General features: G+C 49.9%; 1 protein-coding gene across 2 annotated transcripts in view; it reads left to right on the top strand.

Moving 5' to 3' along the window:
- Positions 1-19440, top strand: part of PELP1 (proline, glutamate and leucine rich protein 1) — a 75814-nt gene extending 56374 nt beyond the window's left edge. For both annotated transcript variants that reach the window (XM_045293505.1, XM_004716119.2), the window contains exons 2-17: positions 3183-3247; positions 3619-3724; positions 8293-8442; positions 8659-8730; positions 13884-13943; positions 14248-14398; positions 14589-14718; positions 15136-15223; positions 15692-15780; positions 15861-15977; positions 16111-16258; positions 16378-16537; positions 17189-17244; positions 17376-17582; positions 17702-19147; positions 19294-19440. In XM_045293505.1, coding sequence (XP_045149440.1) covers positions 3671-3724; positions 8293-8442; positions 8659-8730; positions 13884-13943; positions 14248-14398; positions 14589-14718; positions 15136-15223; positions 15692-15780; positions 15861-15977; positions 16111-16258; positions 16378-16537; positions 17189-17244; positions 17376-17582; positions 17702-19147; positions 19294-19386 — 3021 coding nt within the window. In that variant the 5' untranslated portion in view covers positions 3183-3247; positions 3619-3670 and the 3' untranslated portion in view covers positions 19387-19440. The remainder of the gene's footprint in view (positions 1-3182; positions 3248-3618; positions 3725-8292; positions 8443-8658; positions 8731-13883; positions 13944-14247; positions 14399-14588; positions 14719-15135; positions 15224-15691; positions 15781-15860; positions 15978-16110; positions 16259-16377; positions 16538-17188; positions 17245-17375; positions 17583-17701; positions 19148-19293) is intronic.
- The last annotated feature ends 809 nt before the right edge of the window (positions 19441-20249 follow it).

Here is a 20249-nt window from a genome sequence, read left to right as displayed (position 1 = left end):
TTACAAATAAGGAATCCTACTTCGCGGAATTTCATTTATCACGGTAGGGTCTAGAACCGATTAACCGCGATAAACGAGGGTTCACTGTATATTTCTTTAAAAGAAAGCAACTTTTCTTCATAATCATGCTCCATCAAACTCAGAAAATTAGCTGTAAATCTTACATGTTGTCAACCACCCAACAGGTGTCCTTTAGCAAAAGCAAAAAACCAAACAAAGCAAACGAAGTGTCCAGGCTAGGATGACACACTGCATCAATGATCATGTCTCTTTAGTTGTTCAGAGTGTGAAATCATTCTTTAGGCTTTATTTTGCGATCTTGACATTTTTGGAAATTTCTGGATGCCCTCCTCGCACAGTAGTTAGACGCTTGGCTGTGACCCGGAAGGTCGGAGAGCACCAGCTGCTGCTCGAGGCAGGTGCGGCCAGGGCCAGGTGCGGCCGTCAGCTTCTGAAAGATGACAGCCTTGGAAGCCCTGGGGGCAGTTCTGTTTTGTCCTGTAGAGACAGTGAGTCAGCGTTCACTGATGGCAACAGTGCAGAGCCATTATTTTGCAGGATGTCGCTCAATTTGGTTTGTCTCCTGTTTACTGGTAACTAAATGTGGGTTGTGTGTTGTTGGTGGGAATCTCACAGAAGTGATAGCGTGTCCCCTCAGTGTACCATCCCATCCCAGGTGGTACACTGTGGGCTATTTGCTTTGATCACTGGTTCTGGTGGTATCTACCAGATTTCTTCACTGTTAAGTTAGACCCTTTCCCTTTGTAAAGGAGGGTCGTGTGGGGAGATGCTTTGCAATTATGTAAGTATCTTGTATTTTGTCAGTCTCTCACCCACCCCGAGTCGTCCCTGAGTGAATTACTGCTGTTGTGGTTGTTCCATTCTTTCTTGAACTTACTCCATTTAGTCGTTCAGCAAAACCACTTGGATGAAACAGCTTTTTATTAAGGTCATCAAGATATTAAATGCAAAATTTAAATTCAGGTCTACATTACTGGACTTACCTGTAGCATTTCATCATTCCTGCCTTCTTGGAAAGTTAGCTTCACTTGGTGTCTGGAATGTCACTCTTGCCACAGAGGCACTCCTTTTCAGACTCCTTGACCAGTTCCTCTGCTCTCTCTGGTCCCTAAAGGTTTTTGTGCCCAGGAACCCAGTCTTTTGCACGGTCTTTCTTCTGTTTACACTCACTCCCTTGACAAATTGATTAGTCTCACAGCATCTCGCATTAACCAGGTCTCACAGGTTAGTCTGGTCATTGTTTTCTTACTGTCTCCTCTAACTAGCATATGAGCTCCCTTGTGCTTAAAAAACCTCACTTGAGACCTGTATTAGAAAAGATCTTGCAAAAGACCTATTGTGGCACCCCCCAAAAAAAAGGGGGGGGAGGGATGAACACTTTTTCTGCATGAGAGAAGGTACCTTATTTGTTTTTTGTTCCACCCCATATTCCTTCACCTGACTAAGTGCATGTGAGAGGTCTTCGAAAAATTCAGACACATTTTCGCTATCTTTCAGTCCCATGTTGCCATGAACTTTTTAAAAATCAGTTTTATTGGCATATAATTCATATTATTACAGTTCAGTATTCAATCATTTTAAGAAGAGTTGTACAGTTATCACCACAATCAATGTTAGAGAACATTTTCTAAATTCTTAAACTTTTTGTTACCAGCTCCCCATTTTCCCTCAACCTCCCCCGCCATACCCCTAAGGAACTTTTAATCCAGGTACTGTCTATAGGTTTACCTCTCTTGGGTTTCATATACAAGAGAACATTTAAACAAAACAAAACAAAAACAAGTAAAACAGATAAAATCCTCAATTGAAAAGAAAGCAGAAAATATTAAAAAATAGAAAAAATTTAAAATGTATCAAAAGGGAGCTCAAATAATAAGGTGTTACATATTAGCCTAACTGCATCTGCAATCATCTTTCCAGTGCATTCTGCATGATAGCAAGGCACTTCACATCCCTGGTCTGTGGTCAGAGGAATTCACCAGAGGTTTACTGCACGTGTATTTCCCATTCAGTTTTTTAAAAAAAACTGAAACAACTTTAAAATAGTTTAAAAGAGAGACCAAATGGTTAGCTATTACATTTTAACTCTGCCTAAGCGACTTAATGATGGTGCCTGATAACAAGGCTGTTCCCATCCCTGCGCTGTGATCCGAGGGGATTCACCAGAGCCTTAATGCATGTGTGGACTCTGCAAAGGGATGTTGGGCTTCTGCTGTCACCCATCCTGCAAACGAGGCGTGCACAATTTAAGCTCTTGTACCGTTCCCTCCTTTTTATTGAAGATCTTTGGATCACACAAGCTGATGTTCTTCTATGTCAGTGGTTCTCAACCTTCCTAATGCCGCCACCCTTTAATATAGTTCCTCATGTTGTGGTGACCCCCCCAACCATAAAATTATTTTCATTGCTGGGTCATAATTGTAATTTTGCTACTGTTATGAATGGGGCCTGTGAAAGGGTCGTTAGGCCCCCAAAGGGGTTGCGACCCCCAGGTTGAGAACTGCTGTTCTATGTGGACTTAGTCGACTCCTCCATGAGCTTTTGGAAGCTCCTCGTATGTGTTTGCTGGTAGAATTGGTTTTGGTGCTGTGAGGAGGGTCTGACCATTCAAGGGATGGAGCGGTTACTTGTGGGAGGCTGGTGGGAAACATCTTTTGGGCCTCCCAGAATGTGAGAAAATGTGAGGGTTGGGAGGAAGACTGGTTGGCTAGGGCTGCTTTTGGCGTTCTTACCAATTCTATGGAAACCAGGAACAGGCAGAGAAGGAGGATTTGTTTGGGGCTGGGAGAAGGATAATGGGCAAGTTCAGTGTCCATTCAACTATATGTCTACTCTGTGCTAGGCGCTCTGCAGGATTTTGGAGATTTCTGATGTCTAGCACCTGGGATGAGTTAGGACTCTCTTCTGGATAGCGTTTATTTGTTGAGTGGTGCATGAGGGGAGGAACCAGCAAAGTATCATTTGAGGAAAGCCTGAGGGGTAGGTCTCTGTGTGTGCTATCCACAGAAAATAGGACAAAGGCTGAGGGCCTTTAGGGGAATGATCTTTGCCCTTAGAAGGAGGTGTGACTCAGAAGAGCCTTCATAGGTACCAAGGAAGACTTGGAGAGCTTCTCCTGAGTCTTTAGCATCCCACTCACTTCCCTGTTTTCTTTCCTCCAGAACCTTTCGGCTCTTGGGGCATTAGTGGGTCTCAGCAACGCACGTCTTCGTTCTATCAAAACCCGGTAAGTCTTTGACCCTGTTTTTTTCTCCAGTGGGATACACTTGAGGAAATGGGTCCCTATCTGTCCCCATCCATTGTCATCACCCCATGGATTTAAGAAATTTCTCCATTCCCTTAGCGAGTGGAGTTTAATTTTGTGTGTGTGAGCTTGCTTGAGTTGAAGCCTGCCTTTTTTAGCTCTCAGATTCCCTATTCCCCTGAGATTACTTCTCGATTCATTCCTTGCTGCCCTCCCCTCATTCTGAAGTCCTCCAGGTAAGTATCCCAAAGGAACCACCGTGGATCTGCGTGAAGTCTTGCGTTGTCTCGCGAGAGTAGAAGAGCCCTAAGTAGGACTCTTTACCCGCTTGTCATCACTTTTTTTCTTCTAAGGTTTGAGGGCTTGTGTCTGCTGTCCCTGCTGGTTGGAGAGAGCCCCACGGAGATGTTCCAGCAGCACTGTGTCTCTTGGCTCCGGAGCATCCAGCAGATCCTCCAGGTAAGGATCCAGGTGCTGACTCCTAGTTTTCCACCGTGGCTGTGGTAGATGTTCTTCGGGGACTGGACATTTAGTTGATTCTGAGATTGACAGAATCATTGGAAGTAAATTTTCTGGTGGAAGGGAGAATGAGCTTCAAATAGGAACAGGGTTAGTTAGATTCAGCTCACCTTTACACAGGTTTACTCCTTACTTACCTTTCCGAATGCCGGATATGGATAAAGTTCTTTTTCCCAGAACCTTTTTTTATTTTTTTGGCTTCTTTTAACATTTTAAGTTTTCCCTCTGCTTTTACATTCCTTGATGACATCTTCTGTTATCCAACATGCTTATTCAGCAGTGGTTTGCTGAGCTCCCATGGCAGGCTGCTTGCTCAGATTTGGGGAGACAGGTAAAATGTACACAGCCTGGCTTCCCTGGTGCCTGCAGTTTAGGGCCAGGATTGGCATGTTCTTTTTTTTTGGGGGGGGGGCATGTTCTTTTCTATGAAGGGCCCAATAGGATGTTTCAGGCTTTGTGGACCACATATGATCTCTTTTGTGTACTGCTTTGTGTGTGTGTGTGTGCCCAGCCCCTTTAAAAATATAAGACCCATTCTTAGTTTGTGAACCACCCGCAGCCACTGGAGTTTGGTATGTGATTTTATACACGAGTTTGAAGTGGTACCCTGAGGTACCCTGAGGAAGCACAGGGAGGTGACCCTCAGACTCTGACCCTGGCTGGGATGGGGCAGTGCTGGTAGTGGTGACTGGGATTAGTGCTTCGGGGAAACCTCTTCCGCACTGATAATAGGCACTCATTGGGCTAAGGAAGGGGTGAAGAGTGTTCTAAGGATGGAAAAGAAGAAAAGAGGAGCTGGCCCCTTTTGAAGACTTGTCGGCAAGCTGGTGTGGCTGGAATGGTAGATGGGTGCAAGCCATGCATGGCCTTTGGACCATGGTAATAATTCTGGTTTTTACCTTGAGAGCAGTGACAGTTTTTAAAGGGTGAGGAGGTGGTGGTGGTAGTGATGTGATCTGATTTTTAATTTGAACTATCACTGGTGGCTGTGATAGTTTGAGAGTACAGAGTGGAAGAAGAAAACCATGTAGAGTGCTCATGGTCGACTGGACTGGAGACAGTGGAAGTGAGAAGTGGATGGATTTGCGAGAGATTGAGAAGTTGACGTGAGTTAGGATTAATGACAGGAAGATGTGTCTAGGGTGACTCCTGGATTTCAGAGCACTAGAAGAAACTAGGTTCTGAGTGGAGGGATGGCAGTGCCATGGGTGTGGCCTGGGGCACTCAGTAGAGGCCCTCTTAGCAAGTAAGAGTGGAAGCGACCAGGACTCTCAGTGAGGTCTTGAGGGTTCAGCTCCGTAAGCTCTCCAAAGGACTGGCATCTTCAGCATTTAGATAATTGACAAATGGACTGAGATGAAGGAGTCCAGGGAGTGAATTTCCAGATACTGCACACTGTTACAGTCGGTAGATGAAGATGAATTTAAAAAGAAGAGAGCACAGCAGAGAGAAAAGAGATACCCATTATGATGGCTGATTGGACTCCATGAGATAATTCAGAGACGAGGAAGCCATTTATATTTTTGCTCCTGCTTGGTGGAACAAGGTGAAGACTGAAGGTTGTTGAGATTAGGGTGAGTGAAAGTGCTTTTGAAGGTTCAGTGGCCCCTGCAGCCAGATGGTGTGGGATAAGAAACAAACCGGAGGAGAGGAATGGGAATAAGCGAAGTAGGGAAACCGTTTTAGCTGTGTGGCTGTGAAAATAAGGGAGAGCAGTTAGGGAATAAGTGGCATTTGTCAAGGGGAGAATGGATTCTAGGAAAGGAGTTTTGAGATAGGAGCGACTTGAGCATGTATCGATGTCAGTCGTAAAGGTCTGCTTGGTGGCATGTAGTGGGTTCTGAGTTGGACAGCTAACAGCACGGTCAGCAGTTTGAAACCACCAGCCACTCCACAGCAGAAAGACGAGAAGCCCACACAGGCAGTCCTGTTCTAGGTGTAGAGTCTGTGCGTTGGAATCAGCTTGGTGGCAGTGGGTGAGACCAGCTACACTCCCTCACTGTCCTTTCTGCTAGCAGCTCCCTGTGTATTCTTTCTTTGTACCTGTAGCCTGGGACTTGATGGAACTCCTGTCACCTTGGAGGACAGAGTTGAAGTGGACCACAGGGCCCCCAAGCCTGTGTAGAAGCTGTCTGCTCTTCCTGCTCCCTCAGAGGAGGCACGTGCCGTGAACGGCTGACCTTTTTTCACCTGTGCCACCACGGCACCTGATTTTAGCGCATTTTCTTTTCTTTCAATTTTGCCAGCTTTTTAATTTTGTTCATTTTATTAGGGGCTCATACAACTCTTATCACAATCCATACATACATCAATTGTGTAAAGCACATTTGTACGTTCATTGCCCTCATCATTCTCAAGATATTTGCTCTCCACCTAAGCCCCTGGCATCAGGTCCTCATTTTTTCCCCTCCTTCCCCACTCTCTCCTCCCTTGTGAACCCATTTTGCCAGCTTTTATGGAAGTTATCTTACTTTTGCATCTTTATTTTTGATTCTTCTTATAGTTGTCCTTTTCCTTTTCTACTTGGTGAGTTTGGTTGTCCGTTCGGCGATCTTTCTTTTTTTATTAATCGTTTTATTGGGGGCTCGTACAACTCTTATCACAATCCATCCATCCATCCAGTGTGTCAAGCACATTTGTACACATGTTGCCATCATCATTCTCAAAACGTTTGCTTTCTACTTGAGCCCTTGGTACCAGCTCCTCAATTTTTCGGCGATCTTTTTGAGGTCTTCCTCCAGTTTGAGCTTTGTGATTCACCGTATCTTGCTGCACCCACTGAATGTAGACGACCCATTTCTCTCTGTGACCCTGGACCGCTTTGCCAGTTTGCTGACCTTTGTAATAATGTCCTCGTACAGCCTGAACGTCATCATCCTTGTGGATGGGCGTGGACTGAACATTGTATTTCCGTCCCACTGCTTTGGAAAGAGGGTAGACTTCATCTTGTGATCATGAAGTGCCTCTTCTGATTTTTGCTCTGAAGTCACCAAGGGATTGCATTTCATTTTTGCCACTGCTGCTGCAGTGATGGGAAAAGCTACATTTTATTTTTAGTAATTTTGCTTGTTTTATGTATGCGTATTGAGAATATGCACAGCAAGACACACCGACTGAGCAGTTTCTGCGTGTGCAGTTCAGTGAGGCTGCTCACAGGCTTCAGGCTGTGCGGCCAGTCCCAGCTTCCTTCTCTGAGAGGCACCTCCTCCGTGAATGGAAATGCTCTGCCGTCTAAGGTGCTCAGCTTTGCAGGTGCTGCTGTCACTTTGATCCCGCACAGCTGTATCTTAACAGAGCACAATGCTTATGGTGGACATTGTTTACCCAGAATGCTTGGTTTTCTGAAGACTTGAGGGGATATTTTTGGTTTAAAGCTTAAGGATAATCTCAGAGTACTTTTGTGTGTGTGTGGGGGTGTCATCTATCCTCCATTGCTTCAGAAAAATCAGATTTCATGAGCATTTGAAATTCTTTTTGGCATCTCCTTGCTTTTTGACAAGGTTACTTGTATAGATTCCTGCTCAGAGTGTTCAGAAATGGTAGCTGAGCACAGTTCATGTCTTCTGGGGCCCGAGCTGTGGAAGACAGTTGTTTGTGGAAACACTTAGCCACACAACCATTTCCTTCTCCAGTTCCAGACTTTTTCTCCCCTGTATGGCTCTAGGCAAATAGAGACTGCCTGGGATAACTTCTTGGGACCTTTAAAGATCCCCAGGCAACAAGCGAGGAGGTAGAACAGAAGCACTAGACAACTCACTGGGATATCCCATGAAACCATGACGCTAACCCTCCGAACCAAGAAACCAAAGCCCAGGAGATTTTTAGGTGTACATAAGCTGCCTCAGAAGCTCATATTTTCTGGGGGTCATTGTTGTAAGTATACCTGTAACACAGGCTTGCGCGTGTTTTCTTAATAAACATCCTCATTTGCTTCGCTGTCACATGGTCTTCTCTGGCTTAGCAGAAGACAGGGGCCAAATATTAATTCAGCATGTTAATACTTGGTTAGTTTTCCAAGGAAGGCCTATTGATTCCAATGACTTATTCACTGGATGTTCTAAATGGGCTGGAACTACCTGCGAGAGGTGGGGTAGTTTTGTTAAGGCTGAAGGTAAGCTTAGATGGTTTTTGTCCGAATGGTGCTGTTTCTCGTTCTCAGCAGGAAATCACAGTATGGGGGACCAAGAATCCCTTGAGGTCATCTGGTTAGTCAGAACTTTAAGGTGTGACTTTGTTTTGTTTTTTCTTCCCCCAATATTTAGGAACCCAAGTACCCTTAATCCTTAAATGTAAACATAGGACTGTGCTGTCAGACAACATGTTACTTTTGGATACTTCACCTCTCCAGTGCCCTGTATTCCTAGAGGTAGATAATGGGTTTGTTGGTAATGTTGACATTAAAATCGACAGGAGTGTTTCCTCAAAGGCCTGTGTTGCTGTGCCTGCCATTCCTCCACTGGACGGCCACGAAAGGGAGGCTGCAAACATGGGTTGTCATTGCTCTTTAGTCCCAGGATCCAGTCCCCACAATGGATTTGGCTGTGGCTGTGCTGAAGGACTTGCTCCGATACGCAGCCCAGCTTCCAACGCTCTTCCGGGACATCTCCACAAACCACCTCCCTGGCCTTCTCACGTCCCTGCTGGGCCTCCGACCAGAGGTGAGTCCCCCCATCTCCAAGTGTGACTTCTCCATGAGGCTGATCCTCACTCTTACACACTGGGTTAAAGACAATAATGGATGGCATTAGGGAATGCGATGGGAATAGGGTGGGGCTCTGGAGAAAGGACTCCTGGGTCCCGGTGCGGAGCTGGGGTAGGGATGGTGTGATGTGATGGATGATCTCTTACCCACCACTTGTCTGTGTTTCCCACAGTGCGAGCTGTCGGCACTGGAGGGGATGAAAGCTTGTATGATCTACTTCCCTCGGGCATGTGGCTCTCTTAAAGTAAGTATTCCTGGGAAAGTCCTCCCTCCCTTACAAAAAACTTTTTATTGTGAGTTAGGTGGGAGTTTATATTCAACATAGTGCTTCATAGCTCCGCCCTTACCTCTGCTTCCTGAGCTGCCTGATCTCCTGTATTCTGGTTGTCCTGAAGATTTCCCTCCCTTTGACCCTGAGCCAGTGCACCGTGTGCTCAGCTACTACCCACTGGAGGCCCATGTGCTGCTGTGATGCTGATGTAGGGCTTCCAGACTAAGCCAACTTAAGAGAGACCTGGTGTTCTCTTTCTAAATACCAGCCAGTGTAATCCCTTTGGATCACAGTGGTCTGATCTGCTGCGGATCATGGGGGCTGGCGCAGGAGTGAGTTCCAGTGTAATGCGGGTGTCCATGCATGGTGTGATGACAGCTAACAACCACATCATTTCCACAACTATCTTGTGTCATTGTGTATTCTCTCAACTCTAATTAGACCACCATGAGCTCATAGAATCCTCATCTCCCCTCAAAAAAACCCTCAAAAATCAAACACTACCATAGGTTCAATTCCGACTCATAGCAACACTTTGAGCCTTATGTAACAGGCCGACCTGCTCTTGTTGGTTTTCGAGACGAGCTCCTTATGCGAGTGGAACACCTAGAGGAAGAAGTTGAAATTGAGTAACTGGGTAACGGGCCCATAGTTATTGGGGGCCAGAACCCATAATTGTATGATACTAAAGTCCAGCACTTAACTGTGGACTTCTTCCCCTCTCTGCCTCATCTTCTCTATTTTAAGAATGTTTGGCGTATTTCCCCCACCACCCTATTAATCATTTTATTGAGGGCTCCTACAAATATTATAAGCATCCATAAATCAATCATGTCTAGTGAACTGCCATCATCATTTTCAAAATATTTTCTTTCTGTATGAGCCCTTTGATAACAGCTCTTCTTTATTCCCTCCCTTCCCCACCCTACAACCTTTATGAACCCTTAATAAATTATATATTATTATTTTTTCATGTCTTAGACTGTCCGATGTATCCTTGTACACACAGTTCTGTTTTTAGTCTGCCTCGAGGGGGGTTATGCATCTATTATTGCTATCAGTCCCCCTGCCCGCTTCCCATACCCTTATGGAATCGTTACTCCCATTACTCCTTCTGAGGGGTTTTTCTATCCTGGATTCCCTTTGTCGAAAGCTCCTGTGTGTACCAATGTACATATGCCGGTCTAGCAGGATTTGTGAGTAGAACTGGGGCCATGATAGTGGGGGGAAGGAAGCATTAACAGAACTAGAGAGGAATGTTGTGTGTTTCATCGGGGCTATACTATACCCGGATGAATGGTCCCTACCGTGTGGCCCTTCTGTGAGGGAATTTTCAGTTATCAACAGGTAGGCTTTGGGTCTCCACTCTAACCCCTCTCATTTGCATTGATGTAATTGGTTGTTTTTGATCCTCTGATACCATTGACACCCCGTGATCACACAGGCTGGTGTGTTTCTTCCATGTGGGCTTTGTTGCTTCCCTGAAAATGGCCGCTTGTTTAACTTCAAGCCCTTAAGACCCCAGATGCTATATCTTTTAATAGGCCTGGCCTGTTTTTCTCCTATTTATGTTCCTTTGTTCCTAAAACTCTTGGTGATGTCCTCAAGGAAACCTTGATTTAGCACTTCCCTATGACAGCTTACTCAACATTCCTCTCTCCTTGTACAAGGGTAGGCCAGAAAGTGTTGATACCAGGATTCCAATTCAATTATGCTTGGGTGTATTCCAACCAAAAATTAAGCTTAAACACTTCACTGCAACTAGTGGATAGCTGCTGATAAGTTATCTCAGTAATATGCTTCTCTTCGTTTCATTAGGTTGCCTTAAGAAAAAGATCACATTTCATGGGATCTGCTGGGCCATCTCAATTCAAAGCAGAAAGCTTGACTCAGAAGGCTATAGGAGCTTTTATTGAGATTCCAAAAGGGTACTCTTGATACATTTTTATTACAGGACACAGGACAATCATGAACCCTAATTATGAAGAAGTCTTAAGAAAATTAAAAATTACGTTGTTGAGGAAAAGACCAGGAAAGTTGGACTAGGGGATATTTAGTGGTCCTGGATGACAGTGCACCTGGTCATTCCTTGAAGGTGGTGAGGGCCGTCCTGTAAACACTGCATTGGGAAACCTTATTCCACCCACCCGACAGCCCCGATCTTGCCCCTTCAGACTTCCTTTTCATCCTAACACTCAGCATTTCCTAGGAATGCTGTTGGGGCTGCCATTTGGATGTGTGAATGGAAGTGCACACACTCCTTGGAGGACAGGTTGGAGAGCTGGAAACACCCCCTTCGGAAGTGTGTGCACTTTGTTGAGGACTGGATTGAGAAACAGTGGCTTCACATTTTGACATTTTGGGTTTATATGACTTTGGGAGCAGTACTTTTTGACTCACCCTCGTATGTTTTATCTACTTCTATCACTTCCTCCCTCCTCCCCCAAACTGTCATGAGCCATAAAAGTGGCTGTTCAGCGAAGTCCTAGAAGAAACAGGCAGGAGGTCTGTGACTCAGGCAAGAGAGGAGACCAGTGAAATCATTGCAGGAGATAAAATCACACGTAGGACTGGCTAGCACATTCTGCTAAAGCAGTAAAAGGTAGAGCGCTATTTGTAATGAGCACATTTGTCGCCAGTAAAATTGGATGCCCACTGATATCTATAGATTCAGTGCTCGTTCTCACTCTGTTACACTCATTGTTGCCTCGACAAGCCATTCTGTCCCCTTACACAGATGGAAGTGTCCAGCTAGGCAGCTAGAGGTGGCAGAAAGTCATCTTGCATAACTAGTGTGGCTGACTGTGTAATGATCCATGAGGAGAGCTTGCCATTCAAATTTCCTTGAAAGTAACACCAAAGGTTCTACTGGCAAGTCCGAGGAGCCCGGTGGCACTGTGGTTAAGTGCGCAGCTGCTAACTGGAAGGTTGGCATTTCAGATCCACCAACTTGGGAGAAAGTTGTGGTCGTCTGCTTGTATAAAGATTACAGCCATGGAAACCCTCTGTGACCATTCCCATCTGTGCTGTAAGGTGGCGACAGCAGTGGGTTTATGAGCAAGTTATCTTTATTATGCCTTTGGAGTTGGTATGACCCCATTGTACAGAGGAGGAAATAGGCTCATGGAGATTTAAGGCACTTAGGCTCTGTAACTGCCACATTTGTTTGCCGTAGAAACTCATGTTCTTTCCACTCAACCCAGCGCCCTAGAAGCTTAAGAAAGATGGCACTGGCAGATGGGTTTCAGCCCGGTAATCTGCTCTGATTGGTTGTTGGGGCTGGAAGGATTTCGAGTCACATGTGGAGCTCCAGGGACAGTGGTGATCCTGGAGTGGTGACAGTAGCTTTAGTAACTGACGACTTGTAGTATCTGAAGTGTCCCCGAGCAGATGGTGTTTCCTTCAACATAGAGTCCTGTCCTTGTTACTCTAGGAGAGAGAGTCTCGGGAGGCAGAGTAGGGCTTTTGTCCAGAAAGATTCTGGCTTCTTGAGTGATACAACGAGATCTTTGCCCTTCACCCCCTTGGTCAATGTTTGTCAGATCCAGTTGCAAATGACTGTTGATTCTGATTTGCTTGGCATTATCTGCACTTTCCTCTATCCTCCCCCCCTTGAAAGTGGAGGGTCATTGAGCGTCCTGTGGGTCCGAGGTCTGAGCAGTCACGGTTTTGTCCATGGGGTGCACATGCGCCTGTTTCTCTCCAGCCTCATCTGGAGAACTGCCCTCAGGTGAGGGTTTTCTGGCTTCCTCTGTTGTCGGCACCTCATGTAAGGGTCTGTTTTTTTTCCCCCAAAACCATTTTATTGGCATATAATGTACATGGCAGACAATTCAGTAGTTCAGCACATCAAGAAGAATTGTACAGTCATCACCACAGTCCGTTTTAGAACTGTTTCTTCATTCTTGTGCTCCTCGTTATTAGCTCCCATGACCCCAGCCTCCCCTGCCAGACCCCAAGAAACCGTTCATCCAGTTACTATCTCTATAGATTTCATACACAGACAAAACTAACAAGATTAACAAAATAAAACAGATAACAACCTCAACCGAAAAGAAAGGAAATATATATATAAAAAAAGAAAGGAAATATTAAAAACAAGAAGACGTTTAACTGTATTATGAGGGAGATCAAACGATAGGGTGCTAAATCTTGACCTAACTACACCGGAAGCAGTCCACTTTCCAGTGCATTCTGCTGGTTAGCACGGCTGTTCACATTCCTGACAGCCGCCCCGAGGTGATTCGCACTTGGAAAAGCTTGTGGCCCAAGGTCTTAGGAAACGGATACTGGCCATTTTGAAGTGTTTATCTGCTGTGGGTTCCCTCCCTCAGTCGTCCCTCGAGCAGTTGCAGTCGCCAGGCTCAGGTTTACTCCCCCAAATGACGTCTCCCAGGCATGTTGAGTCGATGAAGTAAATCCCGGCAGGAGTTGTACCTCACCAAATGGATGAAGAAAGAGTTCCCTGGAAAGAGTGGGAAGACTGAGTCTGCTTGGGAGAGGCTGTGTGTGTGTGTGTGTGTGTGTGTGTGTTGCCCAGAGCAGACCTTGTGGTCAGAGCCAGGCCAGCTGTCTTTGCTCTGCGTCTGTTGGACTTAGCCCGGCGTTTGGAGCCACAGTTGGATCCATGCATGTCTCGGGAAGAACACGTGCAGTACGGTGGCCAAAATGGCCACGATCACGGAGACCTTGGCAGCTCTGAGAGACACTGTTCTGAGAAGCCAGGGACTTGGTAACCTGCTGGGTGGTGACTGTCGCCGGGTTTGAGTGTTCTGAAACGCACCCTTGTCAGACATGGAGGTGCTTTCCAAGTCTCAGTGGGGGTTCGAAAGACTCTCCCAACAGGTGCCAGTGTGTCCAGGGCTTGTTGGGTGGTTCGAGGGCTTAGAGCATTAGCTTCTGAGCCACCGTGCAGCGTGCAGAAGCTTCTGCTGCTCCTTTCTCCCTGAGCTCCACCGCACCGCCTTAGTGATGCCCTTCCATTCGGGAAACCTGTCTGCTGCGAGGCGTTGCTGCCTTTGTTTCCTGTGTCTGTGGCCGTAGGTGCTGCCGCCAGGTATGCCAGGGTGTATTCCTCTGGTCCTTGGAGCTGACTCACCTGCCTCTTTTCTCCCCCCTCAATCTAGGGCAAGCTGGCTGCCTTTTTCCTGTCTCGGGTGAATGCTCTGAGCCCTCATGTCCAGCAGGTACGGGGAAGGCGGGGAGTAGTGGCTTGGGGACCTGAGTCTGGGACTTCTCTGCTCATCTCTTTCTTAGCTTTTTCTCAGCTGTTGCTTCAGACCATACTGCCACTTCCCACTGGCTGATGCCCAGATTGCCTCTACCTTTAGGTCATGCTCTCGTCTGTGTCTTGCCCACTGCCCCCTCTTATGTTTCCCTCAGCGCTTTCTTACATTTCCCTTTTTCCTGGGCCTAGGTGGGGTGGGAGGAGTCTGTGGCTGGGGCTTGTGGTGCTCCTGTCTGACCAGGTGTCTGATGCTGCTTCCGCAGTTGGCCTGCGAGTGTTATTCCAGGATGCCTTCCTTAGGGGCTGGCTTCTCCCACGGCCTGAAGCACACAGAGAGCTGGGAGCAGGAGCTGAATTCCCTGCTGGCCTCCCTGCACAGCGTGCTGGGCACCCTGTATGAGGGAGCAGAGACAGGTGAGGGACCAGGTCTGAACGTCCATGGGGCCAGGGGCTGGGGCACTTGGCAGGAGGCAAGGAGGGGGGTAGCCCAGAGGGAGTGAGGGGCACCATTGAAGATTGGGTGGGTTGTCTGCCAGAAACGAAGAAACGAAGATGGCAGAGTGGATGAAAGGCATCTAGTACAAAAGGTGGCGGTTTCTTCTAGTTCCTGTGCAGTATGAGGGGTCTGGCGTGGAGACACTGCTGGCACCCTCAGAAGACAGGGATTCCCATGCGCTGCTCCAGCTTCAGCAGAAGTTTTCTGGACTGGCCCGCTGCCTGGGCCTCTTGCTCAGGTGTGTGTGTGTGTGTGTGTGTGTGTGTGTGTGTGTGTGTGTGTGTGTTGGGGTGCACACGCCTGGGGGGGATGCACGCGTGCGTGGGGCTGGGGTGGGGTAGCAAGAACTGCATTTCGATGGAGTGGGAGTGCCATCTTCATCCCTTAGAACAGGGCTGGGGAGCCATTTTCCTGCCACGGGCCACATGGATATTTATAACATCATTTGTAAATGCGGGCCATACTGGTCCACCCCCCAAGCCCCGGATGTTATGGCTGGAACTGCTTCTCTTTGACGAGGCATGTGGTGGTAGCTGGTCGTTTGTGGCTAAGGGCTGGCCGTTCCCCACCCCTGCCTGAGAAGGCATATGAGGCTGAGTGGAGAGTCTCGCTGGGGCACCTCTGCTGAGGGTCTCTGCTCTGATTCTCTCTGTAGCTCTGAGTTCGGGCCTCCCGTGTCCGTCCCTGTGCAGGAAATCCTGGATCTCATCTGCCGGACTCTCAGCATCGGTGCCAAGAATATAGTAAGTAGACTTTGTCCTCGATGCCTAGCCCTGCCTTGGAACTACAGAAGCACTAGAGAGGGTTTCAGAGCCGCTGAGCAGTGCTGCCCTAGAAGTTTGTCCCAGGTGGCTGTCTTGTCCGAACACCACTGCCCGCGTGCGCGTGCGCCGCTCCCAGGCTGTTGTCGAGTGGGTGTTTTCATGCCCCCTGGGAGCACCTGTAGCAGATGCTGCCCAAGGTTGGGGTGTGAATTTGGGCATCCACTGCATCATTGTCAAGAGCTTCAGCCATGCCAGACCCTACGCTCCTTCCACGGTTGGTGTTAAGGGTGTGGGTGGGGTGGGGGGCGGAGGGGGCACTTGATTTTGTTAAAGAGGAGTCAGGTTCCTTGCATATATGTCCACCTGTGTTGAGTCACATTCAGCTACTTTGTACCCGTGTCTGTCTCTTCCTCTCCTTCTGTTTGCTCAGTCTTCCTTTCCCTGCAGAGTTTGGTTGGAGATGGTCCTCTGCGGCTGTTGCTGCTGCCCTCAGTCCACCTGGAAGCCTTGGACCTGCTCTCCGCCCTCATCCTTGCGTGAGTGTGACCAGGCCAGCGGTGCCCGGGACTGGGACGTGCTGGTTAGGTGGGACTCACCATACTCTCTCTGCCTCCAGGGCTGGCAGCCGACTCGTGCGCTTTGGGGGCCTGATCAGCCGCCTGCTCCCCCAGGTCCTCAATGCCTGGAACGTGGGTAGGGACACCCTCTCTCCCGGCCAGGAGAGACCTTACAGGTGACTGTCAAGGAAGGGGATGTAGCTGGGTGGGCCTTTGCTCGGCTGAGAGTCTTGGGAGGGTAAGGGGAGAGGGGTAGGACCAGGTTGACAGACACTCCTGCCATTACCTCTCTCGTTGCTCTCACTGCAGCACTGTGCGGGCCAAGGTGTACTCAGTCCTGGAGCTGTGGGTGAAGGTGTGTGGGGCCTCAGCAGGCGTGCTCCAGGGAGGAGCCTCAGCAGAGGCCCTGCTCACCCACCTGCTCAGTGACATCTCCCCCCCAGCCGATGCCCTTAAGGTGAGTGGAGCCTTGGCTCCTGCCCCAGCACTTGGAGTCTTAGTGCGCCCCCTCCCCAGCCAGTCTCCTGCCTGCCTTCCAGTTTTCTGGGTGTGTGAGTTGTTTTTCTCTGCCCCCAGCTGCGGAGCCCACGGGGAAGTCCAGATGGGGGTTTGCAGTCTGGGAAACCCAGTGCCCCCAAGAAGCTGAAGCTAGATGTTGGGGATGTGGTGGCTCCACCAAGCCACCGGAAAGGGGATAGCAATGCCAACAGTGATGTGTGTGCAGCTGCACTGAGAGGTGAGGGCGGGCTGTGCCCTGGGCTGGGGCTGGGGAGTGGCAGGAGGGGAGAGCCGGAAGCCAGTTGGTGAAGTGGAGGTGGTAAGTTGTAGAGGCCACCACATGTGCACCAGGTCAGAGTCTCAGCTCCACTTGTTGGATGGGGGTGCGGGTCCATCCCACGGCCCCTCTCACGGACTGACCAGTCTGCCTGTACTGCTCTGAGCACGGGGCCTCATCCCCGCCCTTAGTGGAGCTGCCGTTCTCCTCAGGACAGCTTGCTGGAAGGACTCTCCTCTGTACACAGAGCCTGCCGGCCTGCTGCTGCCGGGATGGGTGGCCTTCCTTCGAGTCCGTGCTGTTCATAGGTCGGCCTTCAGCTTCCGCATATTCTTGAATGCAGGGGCATACGCTGTGTAGAGCCCTCTCATTGGAACACTGTCAGCAGCCCTAAGTGAGAGAGACATTTGGTTTTTAAACGGCTTCAGACAAAAGCCCAGCTTTGAGGGAAGTCATAGAGATACTTTTTTGATCTCCTTTATGGTGGAGAGAAAACTGCTTCCCAGCGGTGGATTTAGCCCTTCTTGCGCCGCGTGCTCCCAAAGCCCTAGCTCTGAAGTTTGTTCATAGACCACCTCTTAGCGCACCCTGCCTACCCCCGTTGCTTTGCAGGCCTCCGCCGGGCCATCCTCATGTGCGGACCTCTCATCAAGGAAGAGACTCACAGGGTGAGTGGGACTGGACTGGGGAGAGGCCCCTCTGCCGTACAGGTCGGCGGGTACCCTGTGGCAAGCCCATTCCAGCCCTGAGAGCAGGTCCTGGAAGTGCTGCTTCTAGGAGCGCTCCCTGTCCTTTGCAGAGACTGCACGATCTGGTCCTGCCCTTGGTCATGGGTGTTCAGCAGGGGGAGGCCCTAGGCAGCTCCCCCTATACTAGCTCCCGTTGCCGTCGAGAACTCTACCGCCTGTTGCTGGCACTGCTGTTGGCCCCTTCTCCTCGGTGTCCGCCACCTTTGGCGTGTGCCTTGCAAGCCTTCTCCCTTGGCCAGCGAGAAGACAGCCTTGAGGTGAGCTGACCTCTGCTTTCTGGGCGCCCTTGTTTCTGACCTGGGGGCTCTCCCCGCCCCGCCCCGCCCCCAGGGCCCCATGCTCCAGATACTCACCCTGCCCTTTCTTCCTCCCTCAGGTCTCCTCCTTTTGTTCCGAAGCACTGGTGACCTGTGCTGCTCTGACCCATCCCCGGGTTCCTCCCCTGCAGTCCATGGGCCCCACCTGCCCCCCACCAGCCCCAGTGCCTCCTCCTGAGGCCCCATCTCCATTCAGGGCCCCACCTTTCCATCCCTTGAACAACACCATGCCCTCGGTGGGCCTTATGCCATCAGCGGGCCCTATGCCCACAGAAGGCTCGATGCCACCGGCACGCCCTGTACCTCCAGCCACAGCCAACCACTTAGGCCTTTCCGTCTCAGGCCTGGGTTCTGTACCCCCTCGGCTCTTGCCTGGCCCTGAGAACCACCGGGAAGCCTCAAATGAGGACCCAGTCCTTGCCCCAAGTGGTAGTCCTCCTGCTCTCCCAGCTGATGAGACGTTTGGTGGGAGAGTGCCCAGACCAGCCTTTGTTCACTACGATAAGGAGGAGGCGTCAGACGTGGAGATCTCCTTAGAGAGTGACTCTGATGACAGCGTGGTGATTGTCCCTGAAGGGCTGCTGCCCCTGCCGCCCCCAGCCCCCTCAGGCAACACCCCTCCCCCTGTGGCCCCGGCTGGGCCCCCGCCTGGGCCTCCAGCAGCCTCTCCACCTCTGCCAGCCAAGGAGGAACCCGAAGAACTTCCTGCAGCCCCAGGGCCCCTCCCCCCACCCCCACCCCTCCCTGTTCCTGGTCCAGTGACACTCCCACCCCCCCAGTTGGTCCCTGAAGGGACTCCTAGTGGGGGAGGACCCACATCCCTGGAAGAAGATTTGACCGTGATTAATATCAACAGCAGTGATGAAGAGGAAGAGGAGGAGGACGAGGAAGAGGAGGAGGAAGAGGAAGAGGAGGAGGAAGAGGAAGAAGAAGACTTTGAAGAAGATGAAGAGGAGGAGGAGGAGGAAGAAGAATATTTTGAAGAGGAGGAGGAAGAGTTTGAAGAAGAATTTGAGGAAGAAGGTGAATTAGAGGAGGAGGAGGAGGAGGAGGAAGATGAAGAGGAGGAAGAAGAGCTGGAAGAGGTAGAAGAGCTGGAGTTTGGCTCAGCAGGGGGGGAAATGGAAGAAGGCGGACCTGCACCCCCATGCCTGCCTCCAGCTCTCCCCCCTTCAGAGTCCCCCAAGGCACAGCCTGAGCCGGAGCCAGAACCCGGGCTGCTGCTGGAGGTGGAAGAGCCAGGGGCAGAGGAGGAGCCTGGGGCTGAGACAGCCCCCACCCTGGCTCCCGAGGTCCTCCCCTCCCAGGGGGAGGTGGAAAGGGAAGGGGAAAGCCCCCCAGCAGGGCCTCCTCCACAGGAGCTTGTTGAGGAAGAGCCTTCTGCCCCTACAACCCTGCCGGAAGAGGCGACTGATGATGGGGGCAACAAGGCTCCGCCCCCACCAGAGACATCTGCTGAAGAAGAGATGGAGACAGAGACAGAGGGAGAAACTCTGCAGGAAAAGGTAAGAGGGGCCAGGGAGGAAGGGCAGCTCCAGTGGGAAGGTGGGGCTAGAAGGAAGGGGTTGCAGCTGCTTGTGTTAGGGGAGAAGTCTGTCCCTGGCCTGCTCTTCTGTGTGTGTTTCAAATTTTATGTCTTTGTCCCCCAAAGGAGGAGGATGACACAGCTGCCATGCTGGCCGACTTCATTGATTGTCCCCCTGATGATGAGAAGCCACCACCTGTGACAGAGCCTGATTCTTAAAGAGCCTCTCCTGTACTCCATACCGTCTTTTCAATAAAGTTATGTTCTCAGATATCTACTGCTGCTTCTGCCCTTTGCCCACTGTGACTCTAGTCAGAAGCCCAAGTGCCTCGGGCTTTACAGAGTACCCATGGTATGTCCTCCCAGTGCTCTCCACTGCCTGGAGGAGAGGAGCCCTCGACCCATGGGGGTCATGAGCACTCTTTCCATTTAGCAAGTTGGTGGCAGTGTTAGGGACCTGGAGCAATTACTCTTTTAATGGAAGGAGATCGAACACAAGGCTGCAATTACAGAAGAGGTTTTATTATGCTAGCTTAAGCCAGGGCTCAAGTCCTCAGGTGCTTAACTGCATGCACCGTGCACCGTCTTGGACAAGAGCCCCTACAAAAGAAATTCCAAAGTATTTATTTACAGGTATACGTAAAGGGGCGTGTCCTCCCCCACCCCCCCTTCCCTGGTCAAGCCACTGATTGGCTCATCTGAGGTAGGTTGGCAGTCTGGCCGTGTGGTCCTCCCCTCGGAGGTTGGGCTCGCTGTGCCGCTCCCGGGTTGGCTAGCCTCAGTCTCTGGGTACGTTCTACTTTGCACTGCTAGGAAACATGAAACCACAGCCTGCCCGAGATCCCGGAGCCAGTCACGGGGGCAATTTGGCTTTACAGCAGAATTTCAGAATTCTTGTCTTTTGCTCTTGCTGATGGTAAGTCAGTGCTGGGTTGTCTGTGAGCCCCAAAGTAGAAGATGCTAGAAGATGGGAGTCCTGCCCCCACCCCGCCCACCTTGTTTTGGTGGTGGTTTCCATCGTGAAAGCAGAAACCAAGAACATCTGGCCGCCCAGCAGCTTTCATTCAATGACACTGACCAGG

Source organism: Echinops telfairi, unplaced genomic scaffold (assembly GCF_000313985.2).
Source record: "Echinops telfairi isolate 266 unplaced genomic scaffold, ASM31398v2 ScPeMD7_2010;HRSCAF=2546, whole genome shotgun sequence".
Lineage (NCBI taxonomy): Eukaryota > Metazoa > Chordata > Mammalia > Afrosoricida > Tenrecidae > Echinops > Echinops telfairi.
This window is presented reverse-complemented; position numbering and strand designations above follow the sequence as displayed.